This window comes from Hippocampus bargibanti, linkage group LG15, assembly GCF_051943395.1.
Source record: "Hippocampus bargibanti isolate YZ-2025 linkage group LG15, ASM5194339v1, whole genome shotgun sequence".
NCBI lineage: Eukaryota > Metazoa > Chordata > Actinopteri > Syngnathiformes > Syngnathidae > Hippocampus > Hippocampus bargibanti.
In genome coordinates this window covers 7043085-7063526 of record NC_142748.1, presented here as the reverse complement: position 1 = coordinate 7063526, position 20442 = coordinate 7043085, and the positions used below count along the sequence as shown (strand labels likewise).

The following is a 20442-nucleotide window of genomic DNA, read 5'->3' as shown; positions in this document are numbered from 1 at the left end:
ACCTAATCTCTTTGAGTCAGAGCACATCATTTACATTGCAAAAATCTCACAGCACGTCAAACAAATGTGATAAAAATTTGGCAAAAAGCAAAGGTTTTCAATTGCCATTTGCTGCCACAAGAAAATACACGAAAGCTCCTTCCCTTATTTCAATGTAGTTCCACGGCACTCACGCAGTACTTACAGGGAAACACTGCATCCCAAATGATACTCTACAATGAAGGTAATAAACCAATCAAAATTTGATAATTCTTACAACTTTGTACCTTAGAACTTTCTGACTAATGTGGTATAGTTTCGCCTAATAACTGACACAAGACTACACTTCTCTCAAGGTTGTTTTTTTAAAAAGCAGTCAATAATCTACATACAGGCTTATTTTCCTTTCTTTGCTAAATACAGTACCACACATTTCTTTGAACTTCCCATTTGTCCTCCATCGCCATTAAACCCCAAATATTGTTTGTCCATAATCAAATATGTTCATACTGTAAATAACACTTAGGTTTATCTTCTTGTATGTAAATTGTTGTAGAAACATTTTTGTTCCAAATCAGTGCATTTTCCAATGAAGTTTTTTTTTGGTGATTCTTCGGCCATATTTTGTTTAAAAAAATAATTACCCTGTCAATTTATGCCACTCTAACTTTATCAATAAAAGACATGTTTTTTTAAAATAAATGTATGCGCGTGCACTTGCTTGAAAAAAAAAAACACATTTAGTCATTTCTGTTCAGGCTTCTAAGTGGCCATCCAAAAGTAACTCGGGTCCTTCTGCAACTTGCGTGCAACAACATGACGGTGAAAGCTATTCGGCTACTTGTCAACGCTCAGTGATTGCGATTTATAATTTCTAAATTATCCTTTAATTCGTGCTCAGAAAATCTAATACGTTTGTTTTTGTTTTTTTAAGCTGGTGCGTGCGAAATGAGCTTGGGTAAGTCAAAAATAAACAACTGCGATTACTCGTCTAACGGTTCTAAGACGGATGGAAAATAAAATGTTTTCATTCACGTGGTCATATTGAATAGTTAGAAAAAAAATTTTATTCCATTTTTGAATGCTATTTATGAAAAAAAAAAAGCAAAATGCCATGACTAGTTTCTGGATGCACGATTGCAGGATTGTATTTGAATGCATGGCAGCAGTATGTCAAACTATTAACGTGACCTCTAAAAATTCCATTCCATTTATCACCCCCAACTGCAGAGGTGTGTCCATTCTGTGGCAAGTCCTACAAGAGGTTAAAGAGCCACCTACCTTATTGCAAAGCAGCCAAGTCCCCTCATCTCCACCATGAGCATCTTGAGTCCCCACCATCCGGACGACAAGAAGCTGACTTGTCTAAAATAAAAGGGAGGAAGAAGACAACGACGATCAGTGAGAAGGCATTACCAGAGGAACCTGGGAAAAATGGACAAACATCCACACAGTCGAAACCAAGGAAAAAGAGCATCCATACCTCAATCGATGCGGCGAAGTCCAGCCAAATTTCTCCAGGAGTGGATTCAGCTCCACAAAGTCTGGAAACTGTTCCTGTAATAGCCACAAGAACAAAGTCCAAATTTAAAAACAACTTGCCTGAAGAGTCCCCAAAACTCCAAAGTGCCTCCAAAAAGAAACAAACCAAATCCCCACGAAAGGAAACAATGGACAAAACCAAGGACATGCCTAAGATTACGATTCAGCATGTTGGCAGCGCATTGGGTCGGGCCAAGACCAGCAGACCTGTCTTCCACAACGAAACCACTCAAACAAACACCACTCCATATTTAAATCTAAATACTGTACAATCAAAAGAATCTCTACATTTGCAAAATGATGATTTGTATGGATCCAATGCAACCCCAATTCAGCCTATTCTGCCTAATCTCAGAACATCTAAAGATGTTTTTCAAGAGACACAACCCCCTTCAATGTTAACAGGTTACCTTTCCAACCCCGAAGATACATTAGCGACAATAGAAAGGAGGAAAGACAACTTCTCAGGTCAGTATTTGAATGTACTGTGCACATTTCTGATAATTAAGGAATATAAAATAAAATAAAAATCAAGTACAGTATAATGCTTGAAGATATAGATGTTGCATTTATAAAATTAACAACAAAAGCATAATTGATATAAAGGCTATATATATTTTTCAATGCATTTTACATCCTCTTGTAGCATTTGAGTCAAAAAGCATACCACATCCTGGTGGACAGCGTCTCATTTTCCCCTGCAGGACGAAGCCTGGGTCAGGTGACGTTGAGGGAGCTTCCCGAGTGGGTGTCCTGCAGGGTTCCTCGCCGCCCGGGACATGCGGTGGAAATAATGCAGAGAGGTGAAGAAACTATCAATATACTCTCAACAGACACATTATTGGGTATTCTATATGTTTTGAGTCTGTTTAAAAAGCTCTAATATGCGTCCCCATCTAGGTTGGCTATGGTACTACAGAAAATATATTGACGTGAGGAAAGGGGGCGTCGGTGGCATTGGCATGCTGCTGGCCGGATATTGTGTGGTCAGCTATGTCTGGTCTTACCCTCGTCTAAGTAAGCACACACATATCATGTCTTTATGGCATTTTCAATTAGTTTTTATTTTTTTTTGTTTTTGTTTTTTTAGAGCATGAGTGCTGGAGGAAGTACCACTAAGACCAGAAATATATGCAGAAATAAAAATAACAAAAACCTTCTGGAAAAAAGTGACTTAATATTTTTTGTTGCCCCTTCTTGCTAATTATTGATAATTGCCACATTACATCAGTCGATCATTATACAGTACTGTATTCACATCACACCCATTTGATGTAATACCTTAAGCCTCCACAAGGCGTCGCTGTTCAGTCGTATGCTCATGCATCACATGTGCTGTCTTTATAAGAGGATTAAAATTAAACAGGCACAGTATTTAGATAGTATATTTTCTATTTCAGATCTGTCAATGGTGTAGATATTCAAAGCCCCCACCCTGAATAGTTCTTCCCACCCGGATCAAATTCGCAATACCAGAATACCAATGGAGACTCGCTACCGTGTTTGTATTGAAAATGAATTTATTGTTGCTGCAATGGGCAACAAAACAAAGAACTGACACCAACATAATAGAAAATAATTGCCATTTTCTCTGATTGTTTTTTAAATTTTTTTCCTATTCCATACAAAAATGATAAATATTTTTTCTTTATACAAAACAAACTATACAGGATCAAGTGTGACAATACGGATAGAAAGCACGGGCCTGTGTATTGATGACATAATGGCATAGCGGGACTTTTTTTGCTTGATAAACAAGATTTAAAAAATTGTTTAATCCACAGCAACGACTAGAAGATGACAGACAGTCCATCCATTTTCTGTAGCGCCTGTCCTAATTATGGTTGGGGATGACTTTGGAGCGAGGGGTGGGCGATTCACACAATTTAGAGTAGTCAATGAACCCAAACTGCGTGAATTTGAAATGCGCGAGGAAGCCAGAATATGCCAAGAGAGAACATGCAAACTTTGAAATTTGCATCCTGAGCGTCAGAAGAAACGTACTAACCGCCATTAATGGTCGTTTTACAAAAAAGGCTTTCAGTTTGCGTTTGAGTCCCACTCGCAGGTTTAAATATTGGATTGAAATGGATTGAATTTTATCAGTCTGAATGAATCATTCAAGCTTGATTTTCACAATGGAACAAATCCCGTGTGACATCAATAACAAATGCTTCGTTTTTGGTTGTGCTGTTGAGAACAAAGAAAAAAAAAGCAGACAAGACATAGCGTACAATCAACAAATCCTCCAGTTTAAAACCAAAGTAAATAAAAACAGATGAAAAAAAAACACTAGTAACTTCCTCAATCTGAGGATTAATATCCCCAAACACCGTCAAATGATAGGCGAGTTTGATGTGTGGGGGATCTCGCGTACCTTTAAGGTACAAAAAAAACTAGTGGTATGGGGCAGGGGGGGGGGGGGGGGCAAAGAAAATGCCAACTAAAAGTGAGCGTGTATGGCATAGCGCCTTAACGGGATGCTTGTGTGCAATCCGGTGTAAACGGCTTTTAGTGCAATTCGTCAAGGGAATTTCGGAATCTTCATGTAAACCGTTTTGTAATAAAAGCCGAGGAGGCACGGGGTTGCCACAGCGAACCGAGAATTAGATATCTTTAAATTGCACACATTCCCACAGCATCATGGGTGATTAGAAGTGCCTGTCTTCAGAGTATAGGGGGGTCCTCGTTTTTTGATCCTTGGCCAATCACAAAAACAATGTTTTTTTTTGTTCTGGCATGAGAAGGCACGCTCAGTCGCCGCTGTATTAACAGTTTGTTGAATTGTTTGATAACTATGGCCTAAGTCTTTTCATACAAACATGTTTTGTGCTTATGACACTTTTGAGCATGTAAATTCCGCGTTGTGAATAAGTTTGCATAGTGGCATAAGAACACTGCATCACGCGACACAATAAGGCACGTTTTGATAGTGCTGCATTTACGGTCCATTGGATTTATATTTATAATCTGAAAGTGTTTTTTACGCAGATACTGAGTGTAATCGTGACATTTTTTGAGGTTCTGAATGGTGGGTAAAAGAAGGCATTTGTGCGGAGCTGTAATACTACATGTCACCACCAGACGGCGCCAACGCACTTCCTATTTTTCTTTTGTTTTTAATGGCCTATAATTGTTTTTAATTGACTGTAATGACATTCCGTGGTGACGGACAGCGCAAATTTAATTAATTTACCTTTCAGCACATGAATAGGGCATCATACAGCACAATAAGGCACACTCAGTTATCGCCGTTGGAGTGTTTGTTATTTTGAGCTTCCGAATGGGTTATTTGTACTTATAATAATTCCAACTTCACTAATTAATTAGTGTCAACTTCACAACATATTCCGACAAATTGCACTTACGTCATAAACCAAGGACCCCCCGTACCTGCCAAAATAATACAATAGTGCTACATAAAGAGCAGAACAAACAACACAAATCAACTACCAACCAAACTATGTGGTTTGTTAACATTCCAGGATGCTGTTGACAGCTGCCTCCAGAGCAGAGTCTGTGTCCAAGTGTGGAGGCGAGGCCGCCTGGAGGTGCGTTTGACCCCCTGCAGGTGCTGAAAGAGATGAGTGGTTACCTTCCTGACCCAAGTGCCGCTGCTGCTGCTGCTGCGGGGCTCGCTTCAGTTTTAGGACGCTCTTGTTCGCCACAGATGAAGCTTGAAATCGATCACCGCCGCCTCCCCCTGGGTCGTACAACCCAGGCTGGGAGTCTGTCCTGATTGCCTCCTCATCAGAGTCTGTGTCAGGCGGTGGCGACGGAGAGGGCACGGGATCTTGCAAATGTTTGGATTTCATTCCGCAACAAAAGTCCTCCAAAAAAGCGTCTGGGAGAACAGAAAAGACAATGAGATCGTGAATGGATTCAAAATATGATTGGGGGGTTAACGATTTTTACCTGGATCCACGAGTAGCATGCGCTTGTCCTGCGTCAGGCAGCCGCGTTCCTCTTGGTTGAAGGTCCTGTCGATCATTACCATCTCTGACGAAGGACTGCAATGCTGCCCGCGAGGAAAGATGACTTGTCAAATATGGCGGCAGAAATGATTTCAGGCAAACTTAAATAAATCTTCTGCAACCAAAAACATGCATTTGTTTTGGAGGAAAAAAAAAAACACAAAATAAGGGCAAAAACATCTGGAAATGCTACTGTCTAATACCTCAGATTCCGCCAAAAGTAGCCGTCGGTACTTATTGATCATGGCCTGGGTCCTCATTAACACGTGCGTTGCAACTGACTCAAACTCCTCATCCACTGTCAATACAGAGTAGAACAATTAAAATGGCGGCTTCAAAACAAACAAAAGGGGTAAGAAGAAATAGTCAAGCTACCCAGCGAAAACTCCTCAATGCTGGGCGGCGTGCCTTGGAACACGTGGAAGGGCAGGAGCCGTTGCAGCGCATCACTAAATGATGTAAAGTGCCGTCGGTCTGGCCTGTCCACCCTCTCGTGATGTTCCCTTAACTGCTGTAAAATCCTTTCGAGAAAAATATTAGAAAACTTTTACGTTTATGATAACTCATTCTGGTGTTTTTTTCATTTTAATTTTGTGATGAAAGTGTGAAAGGAATTCTTGATTGTGTGAGCTGTGAAGAATTGACGCCATTACTGTGACTTTGTCTTACTGTATCAATACTGAACTCACATTGCTCCTTTGGTCAACGGCGCGGGCCTTTTTTGTGCGCTGAGCTGCACTTGTTTGACGGCAGCTCCAGAAGCATTCTGGGAAATCAGGAAGTCATTGATCAGATTCAGAAAAATTCTGGCTATGTTCGGAATGGATCCCGATTCATCTGTATTTTTATGTAGTGCACTATACAAGGTAGTTATCAATCAAACAATATCCTGGAAAACAAAAAAATAAATATTTGTGTGTTCTTATGTGTGATGCATCATGACATTTACAGTGTTATATCACTAGCTCCCTTTTCAAGATGAATGGTGGATTCATCGAGGGACCGTTTTTACTCAAACACTTCAATAGCATAATAAAATGGCCAGGCGACAATATCATATCATTGATTCCAAACACGGCCACTGAAGCAACATTCCAGCATTGCTCTCACCTGTCTGTGTTCTTGTGCCGGCGTCGCTGTGTTCGGTAAAGGGGACAGTGACGTGCAGTTAGCCGTTTGGGTCACAAGTAGGCGTTGCACGGGGCTACCGGATACCTGCCCCTGACTAACCAGCGCCAGGCGGCCCGCAGTCGGTGTGGCGCCCTTCCATGTTTGTGTCGCGGCGCCACTCGCCTGCTTCAAAATGAGTTGCCCGCCCGCCGGCGCTGTCATTTTTTGCCCGGCAACAATCTGCACTGCATTGTGGGCAGTGATATTTGCAGCGGAGTCTGTGGGTGGGCCGTTGTGAACGGCCAAAGAAGCGGGCAGCAAGTACTGTCCCGCTTGTGCGTTGGTATGGGTCTGCTGCTGATCCACCACCAAGGAGCCGTTGGCGGTGAACTGCGGAGCGCTTTTCACCGTATTTCCCAATGGGGAGGGAGCGGTTTGCAAGCTGATGACAGTCGGAGCTCCACCCTGATGCAGTTTAGGCTGGATCGGCCTCACAAGTGTCTGGGTTCCTCCCGGACCTCTCTGAATGATGACGTTCTGCAAGGGAATGTTCTTGAAGCCCACTTGACCAAGATGGCCCTGCGTCGTAGCATACACCTGTCCACCTGGAGCTGGAGAACCGGTAGCGGTGATGGGGCCCGCTGGTCTCAGGACAATCTGAGGACTTCTTTCCAGACCACCGAAAGTCATGACTCCGCTTCCCGCTCCGAAGGAGCCGAGCACTTGGATGTGCTGCGTGGAACCGTTAGGCAACGAAGAAACGCCCTGAAGGAAATGTCCGGCCGGTAACGTCGTCGTCGCCGTCGTGGTGACTGCACCCCCTCCGTAGCCCCCAGAGACCAACTGGGACGGCAAGGACAAGGGGGGCTGCACGAGGGTGGGCGCGGGCTGCGTGTCCAGCAAGGCTTCCTGCGCCAGCGTCTGCTCGGTAATGTCAGCTTCCAGCAGAGATTTTTGGAGGATATCAAAGGGCTGCTCTTCGCCGAGGTCCACGCCACCTCCGGGTGGGCTGCCGGCCACCATGTTGTCCTCGATAAAAGACAGGCCGCTGGAGAGCTGGAGGCCGTCTCGAGCAGGATCCCCCCCAAACTCGGCCATTGTGGAGGAGCCATCTTTGAGTCCGACATTTGCCTAAGACGATGCATTGAGATAATTTAGGAAGAATGTTAAAACTGGGATTTTTTAAACTTATTTTTAGTGGTGCTCTTGCGGTGAACTTTTTGGACTGTGGGTCATTTATCATTAGAATTTTCTTGAATTTCCATTGAACAATAACGTGCGTACTCACAGCGTCATCACCAGTGAAGAACGAGGCATCTGAACCATATGCGGCATTGGCTACATCGTCCTCTTCAATCTGCAGGAGGGAGAAAACACGCTAACGCAAACCTTAAGAGTTTTTATGTCACATAAACGCGCCAAACATGTGACTAGAAATCTTTTTTTTTTTTCTTTTCAAAGACCCACTCACCGATTTGTTGTTGTTGCCGTGTAGATAGTCATTCAACGCATCCACATCTCTGAAAACAAAGTAAATTCATCATGGTCAACGATCGTTGACAATAATGTACCAAAAATGTTGCATTTATGCCCGGTTGCGCCCATTGTCAAATACAATGTTGAAAGTTTTGATTTTACCCTAAAATATCAAGAAGATGGCGATCATCCTCATCATCCATGACACCTAAAGATAAAAGGACAATGAAGGTTAACTGTCACATTGGCTCACTTTGTCATAAAATGCCTGATCGCTTCAATAAGTACACACTGTTTCAATACTATCTTTAAAATGCAATACTTCTCAGCTTTGTCATCACAGTGAAAGTAGTATTATATATGTTAGTTTGGACATAGTCCATTTCAGTCTGTATGGTGGTTCAGGGATACTCATGGTTTTGCCCAACATGCATGTGTGAATTAATTATTTTGCCTTACTCAATGATTACTGTCAAACCACGTGTCCAGTCATCTAACACTGCATTTCCAGTCAGTGAATGTCTGCAGGGGTCGCGGTGAATTGACAGTGATGTTAAGTTCAAATCAGACATAGTATAGGAGAGCTAAAAAGATGCGAGCAAAGTATCACTATATGTGAACAGTGTGACCTTCCTTCAGACATGAATTAGTGCAGAAGTAACCATACAGTGTTCTAAATAACCCTCAACGGCAGACATGATTGATGATTGGCTTTATTATAGCCACATGTATTGTTTTGCAAAGAACAAAAGGGGCAAAAAGACTTTTTAGGGTTACCGGTGGATGTTTGCAGGAGCAACAGAGATTTTTTTCCTGTGGTAAAATGTAATGCTTTCTTTCTGTGCAGTGAGTAATGTTTGGCTTAAGTGACACTGTCTACACTGGACAGCCAAAGTGACAAAATGGCTGCTAGTAAAGCCACACTGTTGTTTTGAGCTGCGCCTTGCTCCGACTCCATCTTTGAAACCACTCGGGTCAACAACAGAGCAAAAATATTTTCTTAGAGCTGTTTTTGGTGCAAAAAAAATGCATGCAAAGCTAAACAACAACCCAAAATCAAGCATTTAATTGCCACTGTTGGGCAAAGTGGCTTTTAATTCTGTTAGAAATATTGTTGGGATGCCATTGTTCTTTCTCATATCACAACGAAGATCAAGTACAAAAACATTTAGTTTACAACCTCATATTATTTGTAAAAGGTACTAGTATATTTGTAGGGTCGATTAAAAAACTAAAAGCTAACGTGAAATCGAAGAATGGGTCCTGAAGGGCGTCGTGGCTAAAGAAACAATAGCGAGAAATGGCGTCGTAGTTCAAGAAGCAAGTGTGATATTATATTCACAAAAATAGTATTTTAAGAAAGGGGTAATGCAATAAATTAAATATATCGCTGGTTGGGACATAGTATGCAAAATGACTCCAATCCAGCTTCAATGCCATGAATTGCCCTTCAAGTCCACCATAGCTCGTACGCCATTTTGTTCGGGCGCATTGTAAACAAAACTCCACAAAAAATGAGCCGACAAACTCAGCTAAATGTGCAGCCTGTAAGCTTTTATTTCCAAATATAGCCCAGAATCGACATAATCGCGCTCGGGGTAGCAGTCGACGTGGTTGCCTTGACGCGTTTTGGGCAAGGCTTTCCCACTCATCCGCAGCGGCGTAAAGCGTCAGATTTCCCCGGGAGTCAGAGCTGTGCCAGGCGGGTGTGCTCTCTCACTCGAACCCGGTCCTCGTCCCTGTCTGCTTCGATCGCCCCGGAGACATTTTACAGGGCCAAATGGTCGATTTTTTTCGGTTAGCTAGCCTGCCGACGTCATCCCCCTTTGAACGCGGAGTTAAGCAGAAAAACGAATCTATAAATATTTATCCAGATTAGCATAACATAAAGAGTCGTAGAGGCAAAGCCTTTTTCTTTACTCCCTTCTCTACACCACTTGAAACCCAATATCTCCATTTGGCCAACTTTTAATTCGCTCGCCCCCTCCTTCTCCTCCTCCTCCTTCTCCCTCTCCCACCACTAGTGTTATTTCGCCTCGCTCCTGTCTCCCCACACTGTGCTGCCTCGGCTCCATTTTCAAAGTTGTCTCCCTAACCCTCCCCAAAGGAGGAAGAGGGAAGGAGGCCGTGTTTTTTCCCTTGCAATTTTTATCCCAAAATGATAATACACTCAAAGGGGGAACTCACCGTCATGAAAAAGCAGTGCCTTGTCAACGGGGTTTCCTCGCCATATCTGCACGGGCTTTGGGGGCTAGCGCACGCGCCGCTGGAAGAACAAGTTCAAGGAGGGCATAGCAGCACCATCGGCCCCCCTCCCCTACCCACCAGAACCTTGCTAATGCTATGATAAACGTTGACATATTGAAGTGGGTGGAATTGGGTAAAAAAAAAAAAAAAATAATATTCACTGAATTAAAACACCAAGATGTGCACTGCAATTAGTGGACTTTGTCCAGTAGTAGAGGGCGGGCCTGTGAAGCATGACGTCATCCGTGACAAGGGACTGTATATAAAGGTGTGGCACAAGTTACCTGGGAGTGGCGCTCATCTTTCATACACAGGACCAAAAGTTTTACCGACGCATTTTATCATCATTTCTTTTGCTGTCAAAATGTTGGGATTCAATCGGGATTGTCAACAACATCTCAATTACTGTACCTCAAATTGAGTAGATCGCCATGACTTGCTGATCATCGGTTTAGTTAACTTCCACCACAGCCAATAACGATCGAGACCAGCTATGACAGTTCTGAGGATAAGCAAAAAAGTGAATTAATAAAACTATAATGCATGTTCGACAATATTGTCTAACGTGTATTGGAACTGGTCACTCTTTTTCCAGAGGCCAGCAAAACGTAAAACCGAATAAAAAAGAAATCCTGGTTATTTTATTGATTCGTGCAGTATGGTAGTTGTGGCCCGCAGTCTAATAGCTTCAAATATTTTGACATCTATGAGGGAGTTAATACTTAGGAAATTTCCTAAATATGTATTCTTATTTATTATTGCTAAAAATAGATACTGTATAGTATAGGGTTTTGTATTTGGCAAGAGCCTCAGACCCATGTTGTCCTGGTCAAAGAGCACACGTCACGTTAAACATCAAACTTTAAAGTCACGTTAAAAAAAGAAACAAGTCAGTGTGTTGTTGCTGAAAAAGAAATAGGAAGACACTGCCTTTGCTTTTCTACTCCACTTACAACGGTTAAAGGTACGTTTACCTACTGATTATGCGCGTGGAAAAAAATAGACTTCCACTGATTGTTAGTTATGAACATGACCAAAAAAACGATAAAGTTATGCTGAAAATATTATTGTGCTGTTGACGTTGTAGTACCGTCAATTCTGCCAGAGGGCGCAAGACGGCATTCAATAACGAGGAAGAAGACACGTTACGTCATTACAAGGCGACAACATGGAACCGACGGACCAAACTTTTCAGGCGGACGAGCCGGAGAGCAATAACGGCGCGTTTAAAATGAAGGAGCGGCTACAAAAGCGCCACAAAGCGAGATTGGAGGACGCGGAACGGCGGAAAGAAGCCAAAGAGAACCAATCGGTCGCCAAGGAAAGCGTCGACTACTTCTTCAACACCTTCCACGGCGAACGTGCTGCCGTGGAAGAGCTGCTTTGTGGATGTTTGGGCGCGGACGAAAAAGGGGTGGCTCAGAAACTGGAGGAAGCTACGAGCAAAACCGTACAATTGCAAAAGTTTCTCAACGACAGCATGGCATTTTTGACTACCTATGATCAGCGGAAAGCCCAAGTGGCTCTCCAGAAGCTGCAGACGTGTCTTAACGAGACGAGGGAGCAAGTCATGCCCAAGAAGAAATTCGGCTTCCGGGTTCGCACCAAAGCATCATCAGCAACAGTGGAGGACACTGTCGTCCCTGCACCTGCAAATCACAACACTGCAGAAGTAGATGGAAACTTTGCTAGTGCACATTGCGGCTTCTCAAACATAAGCGACACTGTCCTCGTGAAGACAGCGGAGGAGATCCAGAAAAAAGATGTGCTTTTGTCCTACCTGTCTAATTGCAAGGTGCGTCTTCACGGCGCCCCAAGCACACTGCACCTGAAGCACATCGACCGCTGCGAGATCCTGTGCGGGCCCGTCTCCACCTCTGTGTTTGTGGACCACTGTGAAAACAGCACCCTGGCTGTGGCGTGCCAGCAACTGCGAACCCACAACACAAAAGATACATTTATCTACCTGCACGTCACAAGCCGTGCCATTGTCGAGGACTGTCACGGCGTTAGCTTTGCGCCTTACTCGTGGTCTTACCCTAACCTGGACGAGGACTTCCGCACGGCCGGCCTGGACGCAGAAAAGAACAACTGGGAGCTGGTGGATGATTTTAACTGGCTCGCTGCGGGGACGCCGTCGCCTAACTGGACTGTGATACCTGAAGCAGACCGGAAGACCACATGGGACTCTTAGGATCCCCTCTGTGCCTTGGAATTATAATATGATAGAATGCATTGAAAGAAGTACACTCCTGTGATAACACTTGTGATTATTTAATAAACATTGAATGTGTAAAGAGTGTAACCTGAATTACTATGGGGGTTCAATTGGGGCCTCTGAGTCTTGAATTTTCAGACCCGAAACAGTGAATGGCTACTGGAATAGATTAGATTAGCCTTTATTTGTCTCACAGTGGAAAAATGTTCATTTCACAGCAGCAAAAATTAAATACAGGAGCTGCTGTAAAGGCAGCCATCTTGAAGTAAAAAATAAAATAAGAGGTGGCGTTCACACTGCTCGTCTTTAGAGGTTCTGTCATGAGGGTAACCAAGGCGACCACGTGATCACTCAAACCAATTAAGGCCCCTGGGGACTGAGCCTTCAAATCGGGCTCATCTTGTGTGGGGGGATTTTTTTTCTCACAAATTGGATCAGGCTTCTTACGGGGAGCTTAGCATGACGTACGGCAACTTGGCGACTTTAGTCATGAGGAGCCTGCGGTTGAAATCCAAGCAAAGTGAACGCATCAAAGTTTTCTGGGAGCAATGGCGGTGGCTTTGAATGAATAACATTCTTGGGTTCAACGTGTGGACGGCGAGAATGGTCTGTGATGGATTACTGATGCATCAAAGAGGATTGCTGACGATCAAACCGGGTTTGGGTTATTAAAAAAAAAAACAAGCCCACCAGAAGTTCTCGTTGGATGTAACTGGCCACATCTGGTTGAACAATGGCTTTGATGAAGGTCAAGTTTGATTTGAAAAAGCGAGTAAAGCTCGCCCAGAGCGTGTGGTTCCTGTTCTGGTTTGCCGTCATGGCCGGCGTGCTGGTCTTCAGCATGGGCCTCTTCTTTAAAATCGAGCTGCGGAAGCGCTCGGAGCTGATGGACAACAACGAGAGCCATTTCCTTCCCAATCTTCTCATCTTGATGGGGCTCCTGGCGTGCGGCATCAACGCCTTCGGCGGCAAGGTCTGCTACGACTCTTTGGATCCCACCAAGTTTATCAAGTGGAAACCCATGCTCAAGACTTTTCTGATGGGCTGCGTGGTCTTCAACGTTCTACTGGTGATCACGGCGCTGCTCTGCTTCATCATGCGAATCCCGCTGCAATTCACGCTGGCCGAGGGGCTACGCAACGGCATGCGCTACTACAAGGACACGGACACGCCGGGACGCTGCTACATGAAGCGGACGCTGGACCTGATGCAGATCGAGTTCCGCTGCTGCGGCAACAACAACTACCGGGATTGGTTCGAGATCCAGTGGGTCAGCAACCGCTACCTGGACTTCAGCGCTAAAGAGGTTAAAGAGTAAGTAGAATTTTCATGTCATTTGTGGTGTATTTTCATAACTCGGCCTTCAAAAAGTCAAGTTCGGGATAAGTGGATTTGGGGTGAGGGTAGGTCAGGCTATAATATGTTTTCTTCCATACCCGTTTGAGGATTAGCAGGACAAAAATGGCGATGCAAATGACAAAATAGGTGTGGGTTACTAGGCACATTGAGCAGGGTGCTCAGGGGAGGGGTAGCGATTAAGTGCAGAAAGCGATAAGTGGGATCAAAACAGCACAAGGGGCAATTTGTTTACCCTTGACATAATATTAAGTAGATCTGCTGGTATAAGGCGGAACAAGAGCTATTTTTGATTTGGGGTAAATGACCCGAAATTGTCTGGAGATGTGCAAAATATTGAATTTAGCTATCGCAGGTGTGTACCTAATGTTGTGTGAGTTCTTTTACGTCTTCCCACCATGACTTGTAAATCGCTGGGATTAGCACTTGAAGCATCAGTGTCCTGTCCAATCAGCCCCGATGCACTCGGGGGAAAGCTAATGTGCTTTTTTACAGCTCTCCAGTTTAGATCGAGAAGAACCAAAAGTTGCTGTTTCTGACAAGTCAATGTGAAATATTGTTGATTTGATGTTTTAAGATCTTGGTGGATCCGTTTTACGGCTCTCAAAATGTCGCAGTTCTGCACACTGACCTCAATGTTGCATTTCCTGTGTACTCAAAGAGGTTTACTCGCTTTGAGTTTGGATTAATTGTTTCCGACTGACCCACAAATGTCAGTCAAGTGTCTGCGGAAAAGTTCCGCCGGGACTTTGAGAGGGCATGTTGACACTGAACTCTTTTTCAAGGTTAATGAAGGATGTTCCCAGGATCGATTGTGCTCAATTGTTGCGGTTTAGAAGTGATTAGCATTGATAATAAATAATGCCATGACTTTTCAGTTCATAGCTTAAACTATAAACATTGAGGAAAATATTTTCAAATATCTAATTACATTAAAATAAGCAGGTAATTTATCCAATATTTTTGTTATTTGCATACATTACATTTTTAATGCAAACAGTAAACATAATTGAAACATGCTTATTTGTATGTAATATTTTTTTAATTACAGATCACATAAAAGGTCTTACATTATTTTAATTTCATTCAAATTGAAATTATATTTTTAAAAAGACATAAAAAAACCTGATCAAAAATAACAATTTTATTTGATTTTACGTATGTGTCTTGCAGTTTGTATTTTATTTCATTTTATTTATATTTTTAATAGAGTACACACCGCAAAAAAATGCTCGCTCACCTCACTACTTTTAAAAACACATTTCTTGAAACTTTGATGCATATTTTTGTTTCTTCTACTTTGTAAACTACAACATTATGAACCAAACTTGGTTGTCTTTGTAAAATGTTCATGTTTTTGGAGGTTTCTTGATATTTTAAGCGTAAAATGAAAACTGACTGAAGCAATTATATTATCGCGCTAACAACACGGTACGCTTTTTACACAAATAAAAATGTCCTATTTGATTCCTAGTCGCATCGGGAGCAACGTGGACGGCCAGTACCTGATGGACGGTGTACCCTTCAGCTGTTGTAACCCGAGCTCGCCTCGGCCGTGCATCCAGCAGCAGATGACCAACAACTCTGCGCATTACAGCTACGACCACTATACCGAGGACCTCAACGTGTGGAAGAGCGGCTGCCGTGACGCTCTTCTCTCCTACTACGGCGGCATGATGACCACCATCGGCGCCCTGGTGCTGCTGGTCACCCTGTTAGAGGTCAGGAAACGTAACAATGACAGCTTAAACAGAATCAAACGACCACTGTGGCAAAGAAAATACTATAAACTCCTCTCAGTACTATATAAGCAGTGGTGTCAAAAGTCTGAGCCACTTGAGGGGTCCACTTGAGTCACTAGACACAAAGGTGACTTTCTACTTCCTCTAAATTTCCAATCTATACACTTTGTCAAAAGTCAAATTATTTGACATTCTTGGTTAAAAACATACACTCAATATTCATAAAAAATGCAGATTGTATGAATTGTTTGAGAAAAGTATGATGCCAGGACTTCATTGTTGTCATCGCATGGTACTAGGTGAGTAACATTTGACATAGTTGGTGTTCCCATCGCTCACTTCCTTTTCCTCATTTGCACTTGACGGGCCCCACCTTCCCTAAACAACCTAAAAATAACTCATCCTTCCCTTCACTATCTGCACAGCATTGCAAAAAGGTTATAAGTACACCTCTATCATTACCTATAAAAAGCCTATTTGGATTGGAAGTAAATTTATATTGGACTATATTTGACAAAAAATGGAACGGAATCTATGGAAAAATGGAAAAATGACCACATGCAATTTGGCTGTTCACTCCAACTACATTTTCCCCACCACGTGACAGATCGCCGTGACAGCGGGCCTGCAATATGTCGACAGCTCGCTGTCCACTCTGGCCAACCCCGAAGACCCGGAAAGCGAGAGCGAAGGCTGGCTCCTCGAAAAAACCGTCAAGGAGACGTTCACCGACATCATGACGAAAATGAAGGCCATGGGTAAAGGCGGTAAAGTAGAGGAAGGGGGCGAAGAGGGCGGCGTAGCCACTGTGAGCTGAGTGACCGATTGACTCCCCTCACACTATGCCAAAACTCACACCGCCACCACGCCCAAATGAAAGAAAAAGGACTTGGAAGAGGATCATTGTTTTTTTTTTTTTTAAATTGGCTTATTGCAGGAAATCGACTGTAAATGTGTAGTATATACAAAGGCGTAGTTCTCCGAGACAGTCCCCAATATTACATATACCTCCTCATGAGATCCGACAGACATTTGGATGGGGATGGTGGTTACTATGCAACCCCCCTGTCGCAGCAACCCCAGATTCGCAATCCAATTGAAGAGATAAAAAAATGCGTTGTTGTTGTTCAGAGTTATATCACAAATTAATTTGGCAGCTAAATATTTTGCCCCTACCCCACAAAAGTCCTTCACGTCTCCTGTCACACTTTCATTTGGTCTCTGTATAATTAATAAACGGTGTGGCGGTCTTTGTACATAGTGTAGAAACGGCAACACTTCTCTTTTTTTAATTACTATAAACATATATAAATACGATGTAATCTGTTAATATATACACTGTATCAAAATCCATGTAAATGTGTGTATATGGGCTGTGTGTTTAGGGGAAAACTAATAAAATCACAAAGCGTTTGTGTGAGAAAACATGGTCATCTTGTCGTCTTTTTGACTTTGAGTCAAGGATGCCCGAACACACAAGGAGGGGCCAACAAGGCTCCCGATTAAGTCGACAACCGGATCAAGGCAATTATGCTCTTTACTACTTTCACATGCACGGACATGGGATGACTTTTCACATGCTCTGATCTAACAATCGTGTGTAGTTCCGTTATAGACTAAAGTATGTGTGTGTTGTTATTGGAATGTAAAACCCACCAAATCTGGTGATACTTTATATTTAATCGACTATTGCGTAAAACGTAGGAAACCCGGATGTATTTGGATATAAAAGTCACAAAATTTACAGATGTATGTTGTATTACAAATTCAATCCAACTAGTTAACGGTGAAGATACACATACATTTCCATTTAAAGTCCTTTTTTCTTTAGAACTATGTCAGCAACCAGACTTGAGAGCGTGTCTTCTTTGCATGGTATTTCAGTAGTGTCCAAAGCACATAAAAGCAGGACTGAGTAGATAAGGAGACTAATCGGATTTGAGATTAGCCTGAGTCTCCTTCAGCCAGGTGAGCGGCTGATGTCCTACAGCAAGCACTTACACGTCACGTACATGCAAGAGTCAGTGAGTGGAAGGAAAAACAGGGAGTGGATTTGAATTAAATGCCACTGTCTGTCTGTCTCATTGTCTGCTTACAAGTAAAAAAAAATAATCGACATAATTAACTGAATATATAATATTCACAATGATTCAAAATAAATATTTTGTTATGTGAATGTAACCAAATGTTTACAGTGCAATGTGCTTATTTTAAGCTGCTGCCTCTATGTGACTATGTCTCCCTTTGTTGGTAGCTATAGGTAAGGCAATGAAACGTTTATCCAACCAGTTGGTTTAAATAGAATAACTTATTTTTTTAGATACATTTCCACAATTTGCTTCATGTATATTTTCTAACATTTACCTTTTGGGTGTTTTTCTCCTGTTTGTGTCTTTTTCAACATATTGACCAGCTGTAGTTACACCTTTCCTCCACAAGACGGCGTATTTTTTCCAAACTGGAACTGATGGGGAAAAAAAGTAAAGAAAACCATATTTTATTCACAAGAATCTGGTGGCATTTCTATGACTTTAATATGAAAGGGATAATTACTATTTTATCAGATATATAATTTCTGATTATTACAGTTGAAAAATGTTTTTCTTTCGTTGTTACCCTTTTTTTAAATCAAGTTAAAAGTGAATGGAAAGAAGTAGAAGATGAATTTCCAAATTTGTTTGCATCTTTTTTTTGTTTTGCAAATGGACAACGGTCTTGCCATTTTACTTGAAATATTTGGGTATTCTGACACAAAAGTTGGAGATACTTTAATTTATTCAGTATGGACGCCACTTAAAGTTGAATAGCGCATGATATACTGCAGACAATTTGCTGGCTTTTATTGACATATTTCATACTTAAATGTTGCCGTTCCAATGATAAACATAAGAGGGCCAATCAATCTTTTGGCATTTTATCACAAAATTCCATCGGTTATGTGCACAAATGCATGACGGGAGCACACGAGCTTTGAAAAAAAAAAGTCACAGCTGATTAAATTATTCGGCGCGTGCATCATATCATGACGCATATATGGAGGTATGTGCGTCCTCAGTGAATGACATGTGCTTTGATTTGAAGTCTGGTGAGTAGAGTGGTGGGAGTGGGGACGCCAGGGGGTCCTCTAGCTGCTTGACCTTCGCCCAAATGGTCAGAAGCACCGCGGCTCTCACAACAATCATCGCGTCTCACTTTACGCCTCGCCCCGGCTGAATAAATATGGCCGATAGAAAGCAAAGCAGCGGAGAGAGCGGGTGAGCGAGAGGCCCGTGACTGGTAGATGTGTGGCGAGCTACTCAGAGGGGCATTGTTGGGGAGCCATGAGAGGACAATGCACAGCCCCCGCCCTGAATACTCGCCATACCAGCTGACCAGCCATTACCATGCTGCCCCGTCACAATTCACACACAGAGATATAGACGTGGCCGTATCCCAACAGCCACACACACTCATTGTCTCACCTACGTGTGTGTGTGTGTGATTTACAGCAGGTTATGTTTAGACTCTCTCACCTATCTGTTCCTTCAGTGCTGACATTTCAGGCAGCCACCCAGTAAGAACAAGTGCACACTTCACGCCGCCTTGTTAGTTCAGCAAAGCATCCATCCCACCTGGTCGCACAGCCGCGGGACGCCTGGGTGTGCCACCCCACTTGCTTTCCTTCACTGGTAAGAAAACAGAAGATAAAACACATGATTGACACAAGTTGATTTTTAAACAAAAATACACTTTTGTCACTTAGTGGACTCTTGACTGCATTGCGAAGTGAAATTTCATGTGATTATTATGAAATATTCTGCATGTAAATGCCTTGTCTATCCATCCATGTCAAATATCTAACTCAGGAATTTGTGGATACATTCTGTCACTGGTGGGCTGTCAGGGCCTTCTCTGCTGGCCTGAAAGTATCTCAATCATAGACTAATGTGAATTATATTTTGTCCATGAATTCTTATTAAATAATTCCAACTTGTCTTTTAGCTTCCTTTCATTGCTTTTCCCCTGTTGTGCTGCTTCCAGATGTGTGTTTTCATAGTTAAGCTTTGAACCAATCACATTTCAGCCATCATTTGTTACCAGGAACAAAAATCTACCTAGACGCCTTCAGAATAATTGCTGTAGGTCCTGGAGCATAAAAATTAATGGCGATGAAACCGTTGCTTTAACCAGTCAGAGTCACAAGCCAATTATAGTATCACGACGCGCTAGTGATAAGTGCATACTAGCCAGGGCTAGCACGCTGTATCTGTAGCGAGCTGCAAAAGTAAATATATTTTTGTGTTGATTTAATAGCGGTTTTGTCAACCCAAAATGACTGAAGGAGGGGCAGAAATGTATTTTGTTGGATATTTACTGTACAAGCCTTTTTCAAGACGGGCTTTTCAAGAATAGATGGACATCATTAAGGTTGAGCCGCTACGATGCTAGCAAAAATAGCAAATAATATTGCAATGTTATGAGGTTATTATGAATCCACACATTCATAGTAAAAATTCGAACAGTTTAATGACAGTATTTTGTAAGTTGGTTCAAGTCAGTTATTTCCTGGCCAACGGGACCCTCTAGTGGTAAATCACACCACACCCACAGCTGTGGAGTGATTCAGACGTAGCATTACTGAAGGCCTAGGAGTGCCATGCACGGCCCTCCACTGGTAAAGTTTCAGTATGCTCAACGATGTGGCAAGCTAGCTACCCTTTTGAGTTAAACGAGCCGGCTGCACGCGCGCATGCACGCACGCTCGCGGCCAGGTCGAACTGGACAGATGAGGTGAAGCAACAGATGCGCATACCTTCAC

At 42.7% G+C, this 20442-nt stretch overlaps 4 protein-coding genes across 9 annotated transcripts; 3 read left to right on the top strand and 1 right to left on the bottom strand.

Annotated features, from left to right (window-relative positions):
- The first annotated feature begins 776 nt into the window (after nt 1–776).
- On the top strand, nt 777–5147 carry LOC148887396 (uncharacterized). 2 transcript variants are annotated; one of them, XM_089016234.1, is made up of 5 exons: nt 777–937; nt 1210–1989; nt 2226–2324; nt 2422–2538; nt 5007–5147. In XM_089016234.1, exons 1-5 carry the CDS (start codon nt 928–930, stop codon nt 5015–5017), a joined length of 1017 nt encoding a protein of 338 aa, XP_088872360.1. In that variant the 5' UTR covers nt 777–927; the 3' UTR covers nt 5018–5147. The 2 variants fall into 2 exon arrangements, with proteins under 2 accessions (XP_088872360.1, XP_088872359.1); XM_089016233.1 differs by lacking the exon at nt 5007–5147 and adding an exon at nt 2612–2768.
- bicral (BICRA like chromatin remodeling complex associated protein) lies at nt 3041–11958 on the bottom strand. 5 transcript variants are annotated; one of them, XM_089016223.1, is made up of 11 exons: nt 11826–11958; nt 10269–10830; nt 8244–9905; nt 8077–8125; nt 7894–7962; nt 6606–7736; nt 6185–6261; nt 5871–6016; nt 5699–5793; nt 5437–5539; nt 3041–5365 (listed from the first exon to the last, which is right to left on the bottom strand). In XM_089016223.1, exons 3-11 carry the CDS (start codon nt 8282–8284, stop codon nt 4995–4997), a joined length of 2082 nt encoding a protein of 693 aa, XP_088872349.1. In that variant the 5' UTR covers nt 8285–9905; nt 10269–10830; nt 11826–11958; the 3' UTR covers nt 3041–4994. The 5 variants fall into 5 exon arrangements, 4 of the variants coding, with proteins under 4 accessions (XP_088872349.1, XP_088872348.1, XP_088872350.1 ...); XM_089016222.1 differs by having other exon boundaries at nt 8244–8289; XM_089016224.1 differs by having other exon boundaries at nt 8244–8289; nt 10740–10830.
- Nucleotides 11470–12625, top strand: tbcc (tubulin folding cofactor C). Its single transcript, XM_089016235.1, has one exon. It carries the CDS (start codon nt 11497–11499, stop codon nt 12520–12522), a length of 1026 nt encoding a protein of 341 aa, XP_088872361.1. The 5' UTR covers nt 11470–11496; the 3' UTR covers nt 12523–12625.
- A 137-nt stretch (nt 12626–12762) lies between these two features.
- prph2a (peripherin 2a (retinal degeneration, slow)) lies at nt 12763–17063 on the top strand. The gene is made up of 3 exons (XM_089016232.1): nt 12763–13860; nt 15377–15623; nt 16252–17063. The coding sequence occupies exons 1-3, from the start codon at nt 13280–13282 to the stop codon at nt 16459–16461; spliced, it is 1038 nt and encodes a 345-aa protein (XP_088872358.1). The 5' UTR covers nt 12763–13279; the 3' UTR covers nt 16462–17063.
- The last annotated feature ends 3379 nt before the right edge of the window (nt 17064–20442 follow it).

Bases quoted from the DNA above. Each gene is read 5' to 3' on its own strand.
- LOC148887396 (XM_089016233.1), top strand. The intron at 2,325-2,421 runs GTGAAGAAACTA...GTCCCCATCTAG, and splicing joins GGTGGAAATAATGCAGAGAG to GTTGGCTATGGTACTACAGA. The intron at 2,539-2,611 runs GTAAGCACACAC...TTGTTTTTTTAG, and splicing joins CTGGTCTTACCCTCGTCTAA to AGCATGAGTGCTGGAGGAAG.
- bicral (XM_089016223.1), bottom strand. From the start codon at position 8,284: ATGGATGATGAGGATGATCGCCATCTTCTTGATATTTTAGG. The intron at 7,963-8,076 runs GTGAGTGGGTCT...TCCCTCCTGCAG, and splicing joins ACGGCAACAACAACAAATCG to ATTGAAGAGGACGATGTAGC. The intron at 6,017-6,184 runs GTGAGTTCAGTA...TTTTCTCGAAAG, and splicing joins CCGTTGACCAAAGGAGCAAT to GATTTTACAGCAGTTAAGGG.
- tbcc (XM_089016235.1), top strand. From the start codon at position 11,497: ATGGAACCGACGGACCAAACTTTTCAGGCGGACGAGCCGGAGAGCAAT.
- prph2a (XM_089016232.1), top strand. From the start codon at position 13,280: ATGGCTTTGATGAAGGTCAAGTTTGATTTGAAAAAGCGAGTAAAGCTC. The intron at 13,861-15,376 runs GTAAGTAGAATT...TTTGATTCCTAG, and splicing joins AGCGCTAAAGAGGTTAAAGA to TCGCATCGGGAGCAACGTGG. The intron at 15,624-16,251 runs GTCAGGAAACGT...ACCACGTGACAG, and splicing joins TGCTGGTCACCCTGTTAGAG to ATCGCCGTGACAGCGGGCCT.